At 37.2% G+C, this 20,711-nt stretch overlaps 1 protein-coding gene across 5 annotated transcripts; it reads right to left on the minus strand.

Moving 5' to 3' along the window:
• Nucleotides 1-3,410: 3,410 nt before the first annotated feature.
• DBF4 (DBF4 zinc finger) lies at nt 3,411-19,774 on the minus strand. Of its 5 annotated transcripts, XM_052802918.1 has the most exons (13): nt 19,664-19,774; nt 19,421-19,513; nt 16,909-17,087; nt 14,799-14,993; nt 13,555-13,605; nt 12,927-12,996; nt 12,701-12,777; nt 11,122-11,152; nt 10,803-10,848; nt 8,978-9,109; nt 6,292-6,406; nt 5,836-5,960; nt 3,411-4,629 (listed from the first exon to the last, which is right to left on the minus strand). In XM_052802918.1, exons 2-13 carry the CDS (start codon nt 19,464-19,466, stop codon nt 3,582-3,584), a joined length of 2,115 nt encoding a protein of 704 aa, XP_052658878.1. In that variant the 5' UTR covers nt 19,467-19,513; nt 19,664-19,774; the 3' UTR covers nt 3,411-3,581. The 5 variants fall into 5 exon arrangements, with proteins under 5 accessions (XP_052658878.1, XP_052658895.1, XP_052658872.1 ...); XM_052802935.1 differs by lacking the exon at nt 19,664-19,774 and having other exon boundaries at nt 16,909-17,084; nt 19,421-19,642; XM_052802912.1 differs by lacking the exon at nt 19,664-19,774 and having other exon boundaries at nt 19,421-19,642.
• Nucleotides 19,775-20,711: the final 937 nt, after the last annotated feature.

Genomic DNA, 20,711 nt, shown 5'->3' on the forward strand with positions numbered 1-20,711 from the left:
CACACAGAAGCATTCCCAACCCTTGGGAACTCTATCCTCTCAGCCACACTACAAATTTACCTGAAGAGAAACAACATTTCTGTTCCAGATAAACAGATGCCGTGGAGCAAAGTCATACGCAGTGGTTGGGCATCCACTGCAAAGATACCAAACCAAACTTGGTGTAGGTGTAACCAAAGTAAAACACTACTTCTTCTAATGCTTTGTTTCTAAAAGCAGATTTCAACAACCTGTCTTTCTTTTGATGTTGTTACTACCATCCCAACTTCGCATTGGGTAGCTACAGTTTCCATGTTAAAAAGTCTTTACCGAAAATCACTTTGCTCTCTCCCATAGTACTGAAACAAAGTGGGTCTGAACAGATCAGTTACAACTCATCCCTACGCTGAAGTACCAAACCAGTACAGTGCCTGCACAGGCTTTCAGTAACGGTTGTGTGTGTGTGTGCATGCACATGCCTTCTATTTTAACATTTCAAAGATTATGATAAAACAGTTCACATCCCCAGAAATGTGCTTGCCACACCTATGAAAGAGAAACAATGAAGACCACTAGGTCACAGGATAATCACTTAAATAAGAGTACTTCATAATGTAAAAGTCTAGGGGATTTTTTCAATCAGCCTTTAAAATGAAGTAGTGTCTCTCATACACAAGGGTTAAAGCTTTCACTTTTTTGTAACAGTCAAAACTTGGGTGCTTCATTAAAATTTTGAATCCCACACTGAGTATAAGTGTATGCTGCAGACAGTATGGGAATATAGCTCCAAGTTTCTCTAACCATCACAAAAAGGGAGCAACAGTATATTAACAACTGGTTTTAAATAGAATATAAAAATTAACTTCACCAGCTTCTCAGGTTCAAAGCAAGCAAGACAATAAAAAAAACCAACAACAATGAAGTGCAGTAGTAGAAATTTGTGTACCTATGAAGTTCAAACTGTAATTATGTAGTTATCACAAAGATGTACTTACAGATAAAATGCACTTCTAATGCTAAACCTTTATTTTAGTGACTACAGAGGTGCTTGTGGTAGTGTTTGAACTGTTTGACATGGCAGAATCCCTGCCACGTATTTTGAAAATATTAATTCTCTTCTCTGGGAGGAAGTCAAGACAGACAGACAAATGTTCTGGTAACTAGCCTTCCATATTTAATTTTTTCAAATAGTAATACAATTCCTTTTAAATTTTTGTAAAAATCTTTTTTTTAAAAAAAAAAAAGCTTGAAAGATAATAAAGGCATGAAAATCACACACAACATGGTGAATAAACCTGTTTTAGAAATAGTCAATAGGCTTACTGTGGCTTGTGACGCTATCTAAACATACTACATACAAAGGGGACTCAACACACACTAATGTCACTAGTCATCTGTAAACGAAGTCTGCATCATGACTAAAAGTGCTTTTTGCAACCAGTAGCAGTGATTCTCGTACCTTGTTCTGCTTTACCATTAGTAGTCTTCATACTTTAATGACAAACCTCTGATTTTTTTTCCCTTAAGATTCTAAAGCCAGATTCTAATGTGTTTAAATCTCCTCTTTGCAGTGCCTGTTGAGCTAACAAGTTCTAATATTGCATCTCATCATATGCAAAACATACACACTGGTTATCTGATGAGTAGATTTACTAACATTGACCACCTCTCACCTTAACATTCAACTATTGCAATAATCTTCATGTATATAAATAACCATGCATATACAACCCAGTCAGATGGAGGCCACCACACCAACTGAAGAGTATGTGTCTTGGGGGTGGGAGGAGGGAGATGTCCCCAAGAGATACCTACTGACAGATTGTTGCAATGTGTTAGGGGAAAAAACGCAAGTTTTTGTTAGACTTGACTTTAGTACTGAACCAAAAAGCTAGAACACAAAACAAAACAAAAACCCACTCACCCACAAAAACAAACAAAAACATTCTCAAGAGAAGAAAAATGGACACTTGTTCCTAAAATAGACTCATTGCATCAGAAAGCAATCCTATCATTAAAGCGTTACTCAGAATGAAGAACAAAGTAATTGCTTCAACGTTCTACTTTAAAGCCCCCTTCCTAAAACACTATATATTGGTAAATTACAGGCAAAAATATATATAGACATACATATTCAAGATCAACTCCTTTTTAAAATGTTAATTTTGCTCATTTCTGTAATGGCTTTCTATACAGTTTTCTTGATGTGAATACCGATAAGAAGAAACTATGAATCAAGCCAGAAGTGACCAGCAAGACGGAGAGACCAAAAGCAGTTCTTACCAGACTGTACAGGCAATTATATGAACAGTAGAATAAGGAATGTCACCTTTATGGTGACAGCAACACCCTAAGCAGCTACTTTCATCATTAAGCTTCCAATTCACATGCTCTTTAAAGGAAAATAATTTTATGTCATTTTCCTCACCCGTTCCTGCACACCAAGAAGCTTTACCTACCCCTTGTAGAAAATATCCTATAAAGGACAGACAATAATATGCCACAACTGAAAGCACTTTAACCATAAGAACACTGACAGAGTAAGTTTGACAATATTAAATGGGCAAGAAATAAAAATGTAAACAAGTAATTTATGCAAAAATTAATGAGAGTAATTTCTGCTGGTTTAGATCTCTTATATGACCTTAAGGCACTTACATTTATTAACAAAGCTTTGCAATTACCTCCTGTAAATCCATACTCATGCCCTGCACTGATTTAGAGATACGGAATTTCTGAAAGAGATCAGCTCTGGTAAAGATTCAAAGTATTAAAAGTCTTCCTAGTTCTCACTTGTGTCTTTGCCTCTGAGTAAGCTAGTCAGACAGGCTAGCTGCTCTGAAAGAAAGAAAGGAAAAAAAAAAAAATTCAAACAAATTACCTAAGTCAATCAGAAACCTATTGGCTGTTTTGTTGTCATTGTTGCTGCTGTTGATGTGTTTGGGTTTTTTTAAAGAAAAATTAAAGTATACATCTACTACTTTCCTACTGGCTGAAATACACAATACAGCTAGTTTTAGTCTAAAAATAAATTATGTCAGAGTAGCCAAAAAATATGTACTTTCCTAATCCTATTTCTTTGTGATTATATAGGTTGAGACAATTTCAGCAGAAGAAATATTAGGAAAGCAAGTGACTTTTTTCTGCATTCTCTAATAAAGCAGCAGCAGAAGGAAGGGAAGCAACCAATCCCCACAAAACATAGTAGTGTGCAAGTAATGGACTGCCTTATTTACAATGGAACATCCAGTTATTTATAATGTGGTTATTTAGAACCTACCATAATCAATGACTTTAGAAAAATTATTTTATCCAAAGGCAGCTACATCATGCTTACTGGTTTTACCTAGCAATTAATTTAACCCCAAATCTGGGGTCAGAGCCTTTTACTAGCTGTGATAAAGCAGTACCTTTTAAGAAAAAAAACCACAAAACCAAAACACCTTATTTTTATTTTTCATATTTACATATACAGAAGTTTTTGCATTAAAAAACTTGAAAACCAAACCATCTGTACATACAATACAGCAATTAAAGTCTCCATGAATAAAATCTGAAATTTGCAAGTTTGTCTGAAAATCATTATCTTAAATAAAGCAGCATTAAAACCCAACAAATGGGGATGAGGATGAAGAGGAAAATACTGACCACATAACATTTGTATTCTGCCCTTCCCATGTTTCTTTTATGCTAGTCAAATCTGAAAAACCGCCAAATTCTGAGTTTCTTTCACTTGTCTGAAATAATTCCAGTAGGGCCTGCACTGGTGAGCTACAAGAACTTCTCTTCTCTTCAGGAACAGACAGTCCATCTGTATACTTTACACATAACTCCATATTCTGTTTCCGGGTTTCTCTTTTATTTCTTCCCAAGTAAAGCTTCACTTTTCTGTGCAGCTTTCCAGACGGTGAACTGTGTGCAGTGCTGGCAGCCAATTCATTAAGTTCTTTGCTCATAGCAGCATCAGATACCTCAGCCTCCAGAACTACATTGTGCTGTATCTGTTGATGATTATCACATAAATCACGATGTTTCTTGACAAACGTAGGATTGGCATCTGTTTTTTTCAAACACTTTGCTGGTAGAATTACTGCATTATTTAATTTTCGTTTTGGCTGTGATAGGTTTTTGTCTTTTTCACTAAAATCTGCAACTTGAGTATGAGAATATAAAGTACACGTGCTTTCCTGAAAACACTGTAAATGCTTTTTATTTACTTCTGGTTCCAGTATTTCTTTACTGAATGGCTCATAAGCTCGAGACAAGTTCTCCGTGTATGCTTTGTCATCTTTCCAAGGGGGTGGTTGTATAAAATTTGATGATACAACAGTGTCTCTTAAGTCTGCAGCACAGGAGCAATCAGTTCTAGTATTTTCATCATTATTTCTCAACTTACTTTTTAGTTCTGAAGGTTGTGACAGGTGACAATAAAGAACTGAACAGATAGATCCAGAAATAGGGGTAGGTATTGGCACAGAATTTATTTGTACTTCTGCAGGCTGGCGATCCAGTTTGAGTGCCCGCATTGCTGTATCCTTCCACGAGTAACTTTTCAATGAAACGCGTTGCCTTTTCAGTCGTTCTTTCAGCTCATCTGGTCTAGTTATCTTTCCAATAATAGGTGAAAAATATCCTGTACTACATTTTGTCCTACAATGAAATAGTTTAAAATTATTAAAAAACACTTGAAAAAACATGGGTGACATAACTCTATATGCAACTGATTCCAGAAGAGCAACCAAACTGGCAAAGCAATTTTTGTTTTTACTTTTAAAGGAAAGATACATTTAGGGTAGCAACACACTATTTCTACAGGAACAGAGTGCCTTATATTTGAATTCAATGTTTTTTTATTGATTTCTACAGCTCATAAAATTGTTCTAAAAATACACAAAGTAGTCTAGTGTTTCAGTAAATCTCAGTTCACAGTGGTATTAAGAACAAAAGAAGTTAATGAATATAATGCAATGACTATAAATACTTACAAGTATTCTATGATATGTACACATAAAATTAGTATAATTATATATGATTTTCTTGACATAGTATTTCAAACCTAACCACTCTGAGTATTATTAAATCACAAAAGGAATAAAGGCTTGCGTTCATTAGGCTATCAGCTGTTTGACTCTATTTGCGTTTCCTTTGATTTCACTAACAGTATCTTTATTTCTTCAATACTTTTTTTTTTTAATGAGAAAGTTATTCCTTATCTCCAAACTCATTTGCAAAATATCAGAGCAATCTTGAACTGAGTTCCTGTTCCAAGTAACAAAGACACTGGTGCCTACAGTCCAAGACATGAAACAAGTCATTCTTACCCATTTAAGCTTTCGAGCTATGAAGAAGAAAGGAAAATCTGCTTTCTTCATCCAGCACAGGCAGGACAGAAGCTAAGAGGCTTAGAGTATAGATGGGAAGATCTAGAATTTTTCCACTGGTAAGGAGATCAGATTGACTGAGGGGGATATCATTTGCTGTTCTTTGGCTACTAACAATGACAAAGTTTTTAGAGCAAGATGTCCAGACATTGCTTCCTTCTGTCAGCAATATTTTAGTACAGTATATCTTGCTTTACTGAAGCTGAAGGATAGGCAGGACTTTTGGCAATTCCCTTCAGTCACATTTTCCTGTGATGCCATCCGCACTTTTGATTTTTTTTATTTTTTTCCCCCCCTAATTTCTGCTTTATAGAACTGATTTGCCAGGTACCACTGTACTGCAAATTTCAGTGATTTACTTCAGACTGAAAAACATGAATTTATTCTGTACCAGATCCAGAATTTCAGAATTAAGTATCTTTATGTTCAATGTCTTAACTCACAGAGCCTTTAAAATTTAGAACATGTAACTTACCTTTTTATTTTTTTTGCATCATCTTTGTATTCGACAAACTCATAAACAAACTTGGAGATTATATCATCAACAACTTGATACTGCGTGCTTTGTGCAAAATTTTGGTGCTGTTCACTTTCAAGATGCTAGAATTAAAAGAAAAAACATGAAACAAATCTAATACTACATATATGAATATACAAGTCAACAGTATTATATGGAGCAGTAAGTATCATTAATTTACTACCAGTGTCTCTGAGACATGAACTACTAGTGCCTTCAGCTTCATACACAGAAGCAGAAATCAAGAATTAAAAGCTACAAGGGAAAAAAATACCCACCTGCTGCTTTTTAGGACATATATTCAGAACATCTTTTAAGATAAAAAAAATACATTAAACTAGCAAGTAGAAATCACTGTTGATATCACACTTGAGATACGACTGTATCAAAGCATATACTTGACATTTCACATACTGCTTGCAGATCTTCATATTTCTTCCCACAACATTCACAATATCCTCTCTTTTTTTTGTCCTTCTGAGGGAGCTGAACAGGAGTTCCACAGTCCTTGTCACTATTGATTTTGTTTCTGTTAACAGAAAAGATATATTAATGAGTCTTAAACATGGAGCTGAGCTCTAGATTTGTCTCTCACAGTATGTTCATTCTTATTCACTTAAAAAAAAATTAAAAAACCCCCTTTATTTCCCCTCAAACTATTTACATTGTGTTAGTCAATGCTGAGGAAAAACAAAGTGAAAAATTATACATTAATTAAAAAAAAAAAAAATTTACTGCAAGACGACAGGCAGACCCAGTGGAACTGTATGTAAGCATAAAACATCCAGGTTAGTACAGATGTACTACTATCACTGTCTCAGAATAAACAATGCAAAATTGCTAAACAAAAATCTCACTTGACAAATCAAAGGACATATTGAGATCTCTGTGCATAGGTGATAAAAAAGAAAAGGTTTGATAAAATCAGAAAAAAAAGAAAAAAGTCTTCTAACATCTCATCGACTGTCAGTATTTTTGATGCCAAGAAAACACACAACAAAAACACTTGGTCTAACAGATGACCTCTCATTCTTTTGTAAAAGTAAACAACAGTCATATTTGTTGGTTATACACAGGTTTTGAATATGCTGACCAAATACCATTTTGTCCTGTTTTTCTACGTACAGGCTAAGTGGCAATCAAAGGAAATTAACCTCAAGTTCTTCCTGGACATTAAAACACAGAGGTTTTCAATAGCTGCTCTGTGACCTTCAGAGTCCTCATCTCGGGAGAGCTGTTTGCTGCAACTCACTATTAAACCACCTAAGAATATACGCTAGCAGTAAAGCAAACCCATGAATTTCTACTTCCCTTTTACTTCAGAATAGTGCCATCTCCCTGTCTAGCCAAAAATCATTCTGACAGACTTTACCAAGTATTGGCATAGATGTAAGCTCAGGACTTTACACCAAAAAAACCCGTCCTGAAAAATCTCGAACTTACAAAGCATAACAATGTATTGCTCAACATAATAAGGGTACACTGCTTTCAACAATCACTTTCAATCAACAATTAAATTGGTAACACCTACTCCAGCATTTTTTTGGTTCCATAGGATACCTTCCACCTAACTGTGTACTTTCACCATTACATTAGCCCTTTCAGCTTCCCTCTTGGGAAAAGTAAAAATGTAAAAATCAGAGAACCACTAAAGCAGGGTAAGCCACAGAATTTATCATCTGAAGATTGAATGTCTGCAGCTCTTGCCCAATGCAGAAGCAAGGAGAATTGACAACTTTGCTTCAACAAGCTTTTCTCCCAGATAAAGATAAAACAAGTGAGCACTCCCCTTTCTCTCTCTTAAAACTGACATTTTCACATTTGCCTGCCGAGTATGAAATAATCTCTATTTTTCTAAATATCTCTTTGCCATGTGCCAACCTGAAAGATTAAATAGGAATATTCATTCAAACATAACTCCTGAAATTTTTAATATATCATATTCCTTAATCCATATAAATGGAAATAATGCCTTTTTTTTTTAATGCTTTTAAAAGAATGGGCCTTTCTAACCCACTCTGAAAAGGCACCATCAGAAGTTTCATTGCAATTAAAAAAAATAAATTAAAAAAATAAAATAAAATTCATCATGCAAACATCAGCTGAAAACCTCCAGCACTATAATAATTGAATAATAGTGAAGACTGGACAGAACCTGAACAGTGGAGAAGCTGTTTTATAAAGAAAACAAGTATCACACCTAAATAAGTCTCAGAAAAGCAAGGACAGAAAAGCAGCAAAAGTTACTAGATACAGAAAATTCCAAGCAAAGCTACCTTTCACCTAAATTATCTTTAGTCTCTCACGTGAATCAATTTTAGAAGTCAATGAAAGTAGCATGAATACTCCAGATATGCTAGGTAAAAGAAATTCAAAACAATAGTTTGACTCACCAAAAACTAGATAATTAAGACTCCTAAGTAGTTTCAAATCATAAAATTGATTTACGAAAATTTCTAACTGCATCTGGAGTGCTCAAATAGAGCCTGAATTGCAAAACGTATCATATAAACACTTGCTGTAAGACCAACTGCAATTCTACTGGGCAGCTGACACCCACTTTTCATCTCTGAAGAGTTGAAGCAGTATTTGCAGAGTCTAATTTCTATAAATTCGACTTTATCAACAACGTGCACTCAACAATGATTTTGCACTATGACTGAATATCACTGTTTTAAAATTTTTTAACTGCCTACTTCAGCATTATACTGACAAATATCAAAATAAGTCTTAAGAAATCCACTTGCTGTAAAATACTTACTGGATGGCATCCAAGATGAGGACAAAGAAGAAACCAGTGGCAGAAAGGAAAAAAATATCTTATGCTGACCCACAGTGATAGGAGAAGGCTGCATTTTTGGATGTATGCATCTGTATGTCCAAAAAAAGGACTAAAGACAGGATAAAGAGGGTACAGAAAGATAGACAGACACCAACAGTTACAGTGCAGCAAATACATCAGCTGAGACATGGCTATTAGTATTAAATATCACACAAGATTAGAAGAAAAACAATTACTTTAGAAAACAATTACTTTAGAATTATTTTAGAGAACTGTCCTCTCCTCTGTCCACACCTCAATGACAAGTTTTCAACAAACCTTTGCTTAGACTGAGTTTGCTTTTGACCAGAAGGATGCTTCTTATCCACCTCAAATGGACTATATGGTTTTGGAACACAGTAGTTCAGAACTGGGAAACTGTGTAACTGCAGATAAAATGGTCGGTAGTGGCTGTATTACACAAAACAAGGGCATTAGAACAATCAGAAAGGGAAAAAGGAGTTTATAGCACAAATTACAATCAGGTCAAAAATCTTGAAAAAGTGTTTCTCTTTTACATATAACATACACAAGAATGCTAAGCAGATAAATATCCTAGAATAACTCATTCCTTCCTTCCTATAAACTTGATACTTTCTCAAAATAGATTTGCCTTGAGTTTCCATAGCTGTCTTACACATTCCCCAAGGTACAGCTTTCACACCTATTTATTGTTGAGAGTTGGGTAACCAATAAAACTAAGAACAATTTGGACAGTGGTGCATACTGTGAGAAGTAGCTATAGCAGTTCCTAACATCTGATGCATTAATTTTTTTTTCCATTTTCTTCCTTTTTGAAAAATTTTAATCAATTCACCATTCAAAACATAAAAAACTGATCTTTTAATTTTCCAAAAAGATCATTTTCCTGTACACCATTGTACTTGGAGAGACATTAGAACCAGCAACCCTACCAATGCTCTGAATATATTAAAAATGTTTAAAATACGGCACACCAAAGGTTTACATACTGAATCATTTGGCTGAAATGCTGATGCCAGAGTTCAGTCTGACTTTTTTCCCCACACTACTATTGTAAGCTACCCAGGCAGAAGAAAAAGAGCAAGTCTGGAAAACACAATAGGGACAGCTAAGCATCTTGTTCTGCTTCTGAACTGTTATTTATATTGCATAAACTTTTAAACATTAAAAAAACATTGTTTACGCTACATAAACATTTAAAAGTGTTTCAGGTGTTTAGTACCTGGCTACATTCAGAAGTGAAATTCACACATATTTATATACGAATTTCTTGTACTTACAACCATGTTTGTCCAATTCTCCCCACTATCATGTCCAGTGTAAGACCAGGTTTAGATCTCTTTTTAATACAGGTAAGTGTCAAAGAAATCAGGTCAAAGAATTTGGAGCTTATAAACTCATCATAAAGCAGAAATTAGTTAAGAATTTAAAGGCACAAAACATGCTGTGAAGAACTGCATTTTTTTATATTCATTGTTCTCTCAGCTTCTGGCAAACTGGTACTTCCTTACACAACCAGGTCTGATCAACTACAGGACCAGAAAGATGTGAAAATTTTAAAGGGTGAAAGTATCAGATTTCATGCTACTGTGAATATTGAAAATCAGATTAATAGTTTTGGTTTGGGTTTGGTTTTTTTTATAAAGAAATGATTGAACAGGAAATTAAACCTAATTTCAAGGGATGATTTTAACTATAACAACTTCCCCTTCCTTACATCTAAACAGTCTCTGCAGGAGATGAACATTATTGAGTTGGGACTACAGGACTAGAATTTAGTAAACAAAGTTTTATTGGCCTTTTAGGCTACAGGATTTGGATCTAAGAAATGATGCCAAGGTTCTAAGCTTCCAACTTTCCACTTCCATTACCTATTGCAAATATTCCCTACTATAATACTACTTGCTCAATCTCATTCAGTTGCTAAACACACGGTACCTATCCAGAGCATGCAGAGATGAAAATTTTCTATCTTACTATAAGAGGACAGTATGTCTGGCATCTAAAGTCAGGAAGTTGAAGGAAATTGAAATCTGAAGGCCACTTCCTCAAGGCATACTAAATGTTTCTGAATTACTCAGTTTGAGAACGACGATATTGAATGCATGAAGAGAACACTTACCGACTTCTATCTTCCACCTTGACAAATGGATTTTTCAGTCTACCTGCTCAAGGGGTGAGAAAAGGAAATTAAGAGAAATTGTTTTCTTCATTCAGCAAGTTACACCAGTAGCTGAATAAATAAGCAGACATTATTTTAGAACTCATTATGTACATGTTTTGACAAACTCTTGATTTCCATGAAGTTTTTCTACATGCTTTTCTTAGACACACAAATTAGAATACAGCAGCACAATTGACCAGATGAGAACTGTAGTACATTTTTAAGCATGCAGAAAATAAGGCGAAACAGAAACCTCAACAAATATTGAAATACTTACTTCTTGACTTTTGAACAGTAACTTGTTTTCCCTATTGAAAAAAAGAGAGAAGGTATAAAATCCCTGTGAATATTATTCTGCAGTTTACTTAAAGATTTTGCTGTAGCTAATTTTAAGTTATGAGGGTCTCCCGGTGTTAATCATGACTTCATACACAGTCACCATAAATTTTGCAGGAAACTAAGCTCATTAGTACTTCAGAAATATGGTGACATGTTTCCCAAAGAAATATTTATTTCCACACTGCAAAAAAAGAAGTGTTCTCATTGCGACATTTCAATTTTTCCTAAAACCAAAACCAAAACCAAACAAAAACCCCACAAAGGTAAATTTATACACTTACTCTCTCTCCTCCCCCAAAACATCTTGCCATGGTTGAAAGCTGATTCTTGACTACGGATAATATTTTTACAACACTTTATAAATGCTAATTAACTACAAGCTGTAAAATGCCACCAAAACCTGCAGATAGCAACATTCTCCAATTAAAACAATTCTTCTCATTCAAATGGATTTACACAGGTTGGTTTTGTATGGGTTTTTTTTTTTTTCCAATCAAGATTAAAAATAAAAGGATTAGTTTGTCTTCAGAAAAGAGTAAAGTCTACTACATTCAAGCATCAACTGTTAGCTGTAATTGATTCTGGTAAAGGTAAAAACTCGTATTTTATACTACTTGCAAAAAAAATCCACCCTGCTATCCTTGAACACTGATACACTGATGATTTAACAGAAGATTTCATGAGGCCTCAATAATTAGCCAATATTGCATTCCAAAACAACGTAACATACACTAGATGGTATGTTTCCATTTACTTATCACAGACCTCCACCTGGACTAGATAATTGTACAACTTCAGGTGTTTAATTTAAATTACAGAGCAACTGCAGATGGAGCACACAAGCAGCTAAAACAGTTTTCAGTGTCTCACTATGTCATACACTAAAATCTAGAGAAATTGGGATTTTCACATGCCACCTGCACATTACTGGCAGAATAGCTCAAAGATACTTTATGCTAGTTCTTTAAAAGACTAGGAAGGAAAAGATGCAGAGTTGAGCAACTGACACAGATGCCCTAGAGACAGCTTCTTCAGGAAATGTAACTGTGATTCTTCAAAATGGGCCATCAAAAGGAAAGGGTTTCTAATCACTATGTCAAAGGGGAAATTATACAAGGCAACTTAACCACAATCTACATCATACTAAAACCAAGCTACTATTTTTTTATTATTATTTATTATTTTTGAGGCAGGCAGAATGGAAATTTCAGACAGTTCAGTACTTCTGATTCTTAGATATTCTTTGCGAGAGCAAAGGTCTACAAATGATTTAATCAATGCTCCTATGGCATTTATTTTTTAATAATGCTGACATGTGTATCTAATACTTTCTAATTTTCAAAGTTGGGTTTTAAATCAGTTCATAAAACATAGTGAAAAACTGCCTGTGAAAAACTGAACATGAGCAAGACTTTATTAAAATAAAATCTGTAAGCTTCACAGTAGGTTAAGTACACCTGTGTTTTCTCAGTTAATGAAATAAATGACATTTTCACAAATGGCAAAGAGCCACTTACCACATCTTTAAAAGAACTGCCTGCTCTTTTGATTAGGTAGAGCTCCTTTTTCTTTTGTTCAATGTAATTCTTAACATCTGGCAAAAAGAGGGAGAGTAATACTCAGCTGAGTTTATTTTTGTATCTTTAAACTGATTTGTCATTTTAAATATTTTTAATTCAACAAAAGAATAATTAAATGAATGTTACACATTCAAGTTAGGCTTCATCAAACAAAAATATTTACCGTCAATATGAAGTACCTTCACTCCCCAACTCAAAGCATTGGATAGTATACTACCAGAGGGGATTAAGTCCTGCAACCAATAAATTGTATTAATAATTTTAAGCAATACATAGTAGATTATGTAAAATAATTACAAATACATTACAACATGTAATATGAAAAGCTGAGAACAAAGCTCAAAAAAGATGCTTTGCTTCTTGCCAAAAGACTATCGCTCTCCTCAACTGACTTTTCCATCTCCATGTCACAGCACTTCACCATCAAAAGATTATATTTAACCTTTCATAAAGCCAAAAGTGTTCTCTACTGTCACATTTTATACTAAGATTTGAAGACAGGGAATTTATACATTTACTTTAACTTCATGAGCACCTCTCAAACGCCAGCTATATTAGCAATCCTAATAAATTATAATACTGGTCATAAGATTCCACAGACTTTCAATTCTTCAGAAAGTACCCAGAAAGCATGACCTGAGTTTTACTTAAGACAATTCCTCAATTTCTGCCAGAGCGTTCCATGAGGGACTTTTCTCTTAGACCACTAAGACCACTCTTACTACTGCTTGTTTTCTAGAAGAGCAAAACCAAAGTTTCTCAAGCACAAATTTGTTGATTACTTGGCTTACCTGCTCTTTGATTGCTTTTTCAACTAAGGATTTTCCTCTGCTGAAACGTACCTATATTAAAACAGAAACACATTTGTCACAAGTTAGAACTCATTTGAAAAAAACAAAAGGTAAGACAATTTACATTGTTGCAAACAAATACACATTTTAGCTATGATAGTCTCCTTTTGTTCACTGTACTGCTATTTTTCATTAATTTGTATCTTCCCCACAAGGTTACAGTTGAAACAGTCTGGGGGGAAAAAAAACTCCAACCCCTACAAGTAATTGTTTTCAGCCAAAGCAGGTCACTGCATGGCTGAAGCAATGTTAGTGCTGGAACAACATAGATGGTGGGAGTAAGCAGACAGTAGCACATGCCAAAAGATGAGGTTTAGTTAGTTGGACTTGCGCCAAATTAAGCTAGCAGTCACGAATATAATCATATTCTCTGTCTTAACGCCATCTTTTCTATCACCAGTGCATCTCCTTTTGTACTGTATGCTGTTTATTCATAATAAGCATGCCTTTATCTATCCACGTTATTTGCAAAATGAGGTGATCTCAACCATGCAATGCAAAGACAAGCCCACAGACTGGCTCGCAGTCATGTTTCTAAGTACCATGTATATAGCACAGCTGCTTGTTTCCAACTGTATTTTGAAAGGACCCAAGACTTGCCCATGTAAGAAACTTCACGTAAACCTGCACAATCAGATACTAACTCTTGCAATTAATGTGATCCTCCAAGAGAGCTCAGAAAAACTTAATATTCATAATGTTCAATTTTAATTATTTCCTTGAACTACTGTCAAAGACCGCTTCTGTAAATACCTGCATAAACAACATCACAGCAGCCACATTTTAATAGGCCATGTTACTAAAGAGAGAACCACCACTGGATGCCATCACAAGCCTATCCATATTGTTATGTTTGACAGCTGGATCAACGTCAATGATTAATTGTAAGTCAGACATACTATATTAGAACAGCTTTTAGCGTAGTCTGCTTATTTGCAGAAAAGGCTCCTTTTTTTAATTAGTTTTTGAAACTTTGCTTAATTAGTTTGAGTTAGTTAAGTTTAACAACTTAGCCTGAACTAGTTTAAAAGTATGTTTGACCTGTTAAAAAAAAAAAATTAAAAAAGCGCCCTTATTCACCCAAGGAACTGTAGCCATCTTTAGGAAACAAAATAGGAGAAAAATTTTAAGAGCATATCCCATGGGTTGTACCTGATTTGCAGTAGTATTACTAAGAAACTTACTGTATCTACTATCTTAAATGAACTTCCATCATGTCGATCTTTTCGGTTGCTAGGATGAGGTGAACTATTTCCTCCATTGCATGCCGATTCTGGACTAGGAACAGGAGAAATCTGACCAAGAGTTGGCGCAAATTTTGCCTCCTTTTTATTTGACACCAGATAGCTGATATCTTTACTAAGAAAACTCTCCACTCTCTAAATACAAAGATATAAAGCAAGTAATTATTTCAGGACAATAAATCAGTAACTCAATTTTACATTGCGTACTTTAAAGCAAAGTGACAAAACTTCTAGAATAATTAAGTTCAAAAATATGGAATCAACGAGAAGATATTTTCTAAAGATCTGGATGACAATTACAATTGAACTGTAGTAGCATCTTACCAGTCACAAATTCTAATTTCAATTTTTTAATTTTGTAATGTCTATCAAAAGAGCTTTGCTTTGTTTCAATTATTATCATTCTTTGAACTATTTAGCTGTAATACTTTCCAAATAGAAGAATTCAAACACTGCATTGAGAAATAACAGAATAATTCAAGGAAAATCATAGTTTATATAATTTTATGTAACAGAAATTACATAGAAGTGTTCAGCTAAACTTAAAGACATATGTATGCAAATGTAATTTACAGTTTGCAAGAAGCTATAAATTCATTGAATTTAGAACCAGCAGAAAAATAAAAATTTCAGGATAGTTGTCATATTTCACACCTACAGTATTCATAACGCATCTCAAAAATTTAGAAGACTAAAGTAGATTCATAATATTTTCATACTCAGCAAGACAAAATATGTGGTTATCCTATGTTTACTCTCTTCACTTTGCTCCTTCAGTCTTTCGTTACCAACTGTTGTGTGATCATCAGCTCTATTTGCCTTGTTATTTCTTGCCAGTTTATGTAGATTAAAATATATTCCTCTTCTCCACTAATCAGTATGGAAAGCACAAACTGCACAGGCAGCAAGCTTGAAACTGTGCCTTCCAATTCTGGTCTATGTACCTTTTACAGAAATGGGACACATACAGAGAGGCACTTTTGAGTGCACTCCGCACAAGTAACAGCGAAACACATGTGGTAGTTGATCTTGACGGTGCTGGGCACCTCAGATTTAGGCATATACTCCTCAGAATAAAACACAAAAACCTTCCTTTTCAGTCTTTGATTTGCAACCTCACCTTTCACATATGAATTCCTAAAATTCTGTTTTAGAAAGACAAAAGATAGCATGCTTTCATTTAATGCTACATGTAAAGAGATGCATTTAACTTGAAACCATGTTATTGCTATTCCTTACCTCTACTATAATTTCAGACAGCATCTTGATTAACAAGTGTCAATTTCATAAAACTGCTCAGCACTCCTCTGAGGTCAAACTATTACCAAAGCAACGTTCAGAATAGCTAGAGATTTAAGCAGATCCCTTTTGCTTCTGTGGTTAAAGGGCGTTTAATACTCTAACTGCCAAGATTCCTCTACACTAATTCAAAATATTCAAGTTTAAAGTGGACTACGCAATTGCATTGCTTGTGCGTTACTATGATATCCTGTACTTGCTTGTATCAAAGTGTTTCTTCCATACAGAAGAATTAGGGAAAAAAAAAGTAAGTATAAAGATGCTTATAAAATTTATGATTTAAATAAGAGTATTTAAAAATACTCATCAAGATACTCTGTGCAGAAAGTACTGAAGTTACTGACTTTTAGTAAGCATATGCAAAACATTTCTAATCTCTTTTAGGTTCAGCTGAACAACTTTGGTTGTAACATGTAAACATGTCAATAGTCAGAAGAAGCAGAAAAAAAATCACCTCAAACAATGAAACTTATTAAATTTGGATAAAATTTTAAGAAAATGAATAATCAACTGAAAACAAACCTTTATAATAAACACCTTTGTTACAATTAGCAAAGCAGCTTCTAGCAAAAAAACACAAAATAATTTGTTGATAAGCTGTTTGTATTAACATTAAGACAAACATAAAAAAATGAAACCCCGTCACATATAAAAAATAACATTAAAATGCAGTCGCAAAGAACATGGAAAAGGCATTCCACATGCACAGATTTTCTTCTTGTTTCATAAAGGCCTCTGCTCATTAACTTACCCCTCCTAGCTCTTTGAGGTCCCTTCCTATTTTTTCAGAGATCACATTTGATGGAATATCAAGGTAAAACACCTTCCCAGTGAGTGGCTTATATTTAAGTTTCTCTAGTTTTCCTGTATCTTTTTTCACGTTCTTCAGAGAAGATCTTATCTTTTCTGTTTTTGCTTGCATTCCATCTGCTGCAAAAAAGAAAAGGGAATTTAAACAGGACAGTGTTTTACAAACCATGTTTATTTTTTTCTTTTCAAAAGCAAAAACTCCTAAATTATGGAAATGGACAAGGCAAGCTTCCATGCAATATAGGACCTTTAAAAAATAGCTGTACGTTAAACATTTCAAAAACAAGACATTAATAATAATACCACATATAGCCATTAAAAGTTTCTCCTTAAAATCATATCCTAATATGGACTTTTTATTTCAGTTGCTATGCAATGCCATCCATTTTCTCACCCAGCTTGGCAAGTATTTGCTATCTCTGTACCACAGTACATACACTACTTGCACAGTCACTGAGAATCACAAGAACACCATTTTAGAACAGAATCTCTCTTACTCATCTGAGACAAAAAGGATTCATATAGACTTATTAGAACAAAAAACGGTCAAAAGTAGCTGAAACGCCAAAAAATACAAGACCTAGATTCTACTATTTATCTGAATTTTGAGCACCCACCTGAGATGCAGGAAAACTAAGCTTGAAGTGCAGAACCATTCTAGTTACGACCACTCTTTCTGTCCCAGTTAATTTTACTCTAAAACTAAGAAACGACATACAGTAATTAAACTGTGCTGATGAACTTCCCTGGTGCTCAGCACAGAGCCATCCACGCAGGCCTAACTGTTAGGCTAGACATTTAAATAAGCAAATAATAATAATAAAAAAATCAGTCTGGGTGAGACATAAGCCTCACTTCTCAAGGGAAATCTTGGAATGTGCTAGAGTTCTATGAGAACATCAGCTCAATACTGAGTAGCAATCAAAAAAAAAAAAAAGAAATTGCTAAGAAACAGAAAATAAACCGGCTAATTTTATTATGCTACTTCATAAATGCAGGACTTGGCCACATCTTAAATACAGCCTGCAAAAGAGTAACAAGGACAATCAAAGGCACTAAGAATGACCTTGTAGATTAAGACTTTGTCAGTCTGTAAAGTAAATGATTTAAGGGAAAAAGAATACAGATACACAAAATCAAGAAGAACATTGAGAGAATGGCTAAACAGCCTATTCCAGTAGAAGAGCTATGGGGCACCAAACAATACTAGGAGTCAGGTACAAAATGAAGAATGGGAATTGATTCTCTATGCAACAGGGCAACCCTGTGTAGCCTGCTGCCAAAGAATGCCGTCAATACACCTTCTCTGTTCTTAGATCCACAGGAACCCATTTACAACGAACGACAGAGACAGAATCATCCATGACTTGCACATCGTCTTTTCTTCCTCACTGACTGACACCCTACTCCTAGTTGCTCCTCTTCTCCAGAAGCTCAAAAGAGACCTCCTGCTACAGGAAGCGATCAGGCCTCTTTGGAGACAAAAACCTAACATGCAAAACAGTCCCTCTGTTATGTCTTCTCTCCCTCCCTGAAATGGTCTTAGATGGGAGAGGGAGCAGAACCACCCATTCATGCTGCAAGATCCTGTAAGTAATGGTTATGAACGCACCTAAGTGAAGCAGGAACAGCAGTTAGCTTTGTAGAATCTAGGAGACCAAAAGAATTGGAGATATAGGAAAATGGGGAGACTTAGGATAGTGTAACTGATTCAGAATCTAAACAGAAAAGATGAATGAATGATAAGGAGGTGTGCAAGTGAAATTCCGTAGGTGACCAGGGATCAAACACGGTGTTATAGCCAGCACACACATGTGATGGCCAGAGCAGCTCAAAAATTAACACACTACATACTGGAATTCATATTGGAAAATACATATTAAACTTCTTAGGGATAATCAGAAGTTTGGAGTGAGTTAGCAGCACTGCAGTAACAGTAAAGAGTCTCTCCCATAAAGCGGCTGCATTTTAATGCCCTGGGCCTAACGTGCCTTCCATGCACGCTCCTGATACCAGTGAAGATCTGCCTGGGTGGAGCAGTTTGCACGGCGCTGGCCTAGCGAATTTCGACATAGCAACTAGCTTCTTTGCACTGGAAGCATCATGTAAAACAGAACAAGTTAGCCAGCTAACTTTTCAGGTATGCGCTTTTACGTTTAATTCCCCAAACCACGCAAAGATTATTTCCGTTGTCCACCGCTAACAAAGCCTGCCCAAAGGCGTGCTTACCCGGCAGCCTGACGGAGGCAAGAGGCCCAAACCCAGCACCAGGCTGACTGCGGGGGCTCACGACAAGAGCCAGGAAGGCGGCACCGGCACCAGGCCGCGGCTGAAAGCGACCCCGCTGACGGTGGGAAAGGCTTGACCACCCCCACCTCCCCCACACGCCCCCGAGCTCCGAGCCGGGCCGCGGCAGCTCCCCCCCGGGCCACCCCCAGCGACCCCCCGCTTACGGGGACGCGCTCCTTTGTCGGCGGCCTCCGCAGCGCTCGGTTTCATCTTCCCGCGGAGTCACATCCTCCTCTCCTCGCCGCTCGCCGGCATACCTGCGGGGGTTCAGCGGGGCCGCTAAGCTCCCCGGCGCGCAGCAGCGGCGGCAGCCCCGCTCCCCCGGCGGCTCTCACCACAGCCCGCCCGCCCCTCTCTGCCGCAGCCGCTGGGAGCCGGCGCGGAGTTCCGGGCGATGCTCCCCTCACCAGGCTTTCCCGCCTACGCCAGCCCCAGCCCGCCGCGCGGGGCCTCGCTCCTCCTCCCGGAGGGCGCCCGGTGCGCCGCCGCCGGCCGCGCTTCACCAACGGTCGGCCCCGCGCGCGCGCACGCGGTAGGGCGCGGGCAGGCGGGGGGGGGGGCGAGCGCTGGGGGGGAGGGAGGAGCGCGGGGCCGCGGCGGGGTCCCTCCCGTGAAGGGGAGGGCGGAAGGCAAAGGCGTCCCTGCGGCAGGCGGGAGGTCGGCGGCCGTTACTGCGGCGGGAGGGGTGCCGTCACCGCCACCCCCCTCCCTCACCTCGCCTTGCCTCGCCTCAGGGACCGGGTGGGCGCCCTCCTCAGCAGAAATCCCAGGGAAGAGTCTCTTCGCCTGGCCCCCGCAAGATGGGGCGGGGCGGGACGGGACGGGACGGGGACCTGCCGAGGAGCGAGCGACCTCCCGCCGGCGCAGGCGCGGTGCTGGCAGGCCGGGGAATTAACGGGGTTCAGCGCCTCCCGCTGCGGAGGCTCCCCCACCGCTCCCCGGGACATGCCCTGGCTCAAGGGCAGGTCAGATCGGTGGCACAGCTCGGGGCATGGCTTCACAGTCTGCAGCTGGGCTGGGGCTGGTGGGCAGTGGCAAGCGGCTGGGGGGGCTGGCTGGGAATGCTCCACGTTTTTATTGCGGAGAGCTTTGCCTCCGGCGATTGCAACCCGGTCGCTGCTTATTAACGGGTCATATATGCTGTTCTGGAAGGTAGTTTTGTTATAAGTTAAAAAATACATTAAAAAAGGCAATTCCCCCCCATTAGTAGTTGTTAGCATGTGAGAGGCGAATCTTGTTTTATGCAGCTTATTCTTTCTTACATATGAAACTTACTGAAAATAGCAAAACATAATGTTCCCATAGAGCAAATAAAAAGCTTATATCAATGTAAACTAATAAAGTTATGAATGGACTTATGCACAACGTGCACTTTGAAAGATACACCTTTATTTGGGGATTTTATGTTCTGGAATGTTTTTGGTTTTATTATTTTCTCCTGTCCTGGCTAGTTGC

Source organism: Harpia harpyja, chromosome 1, assembly GCF_026419915.1.
Source record: "Harpia harpyja isolate bHarHar1 chromosome 1, bHarHar1 primary haplotype, whole genome shotgun sequence".
Taxonomy (NCBI): Eukaryota; Metazoa; Chordata; class Aves; order Accipitriformes; family Accipitridae; genus Harpia; species Harpia harpyja.

Excerpts from the sequence above, each read along its gene's own strand:
- DBF4 (XM_052802918.1), bottom strand. The coding sequence starts at position 19,466 with ATGAAACCGAGCGCTGCGGAGGCCGCCGACAAAGGAGCGCGTCCCC. Across the intron at positions 12,997-13,554 it reads AAAAAGCAATCAAAGAGCAG|GACTTAATCCCCTCTGGTAG; the intron begins GTAAGCCAAGTA and ends TATTGGTTGCAG. Across the intron at positions 6,407-8,977 it reads CAAACTCAGTCTAAGCAAAG|AAACAAAATCAATAGTGACA; the intron begins GTTTGTTGAAAA and ends TTCTGTTAACAG.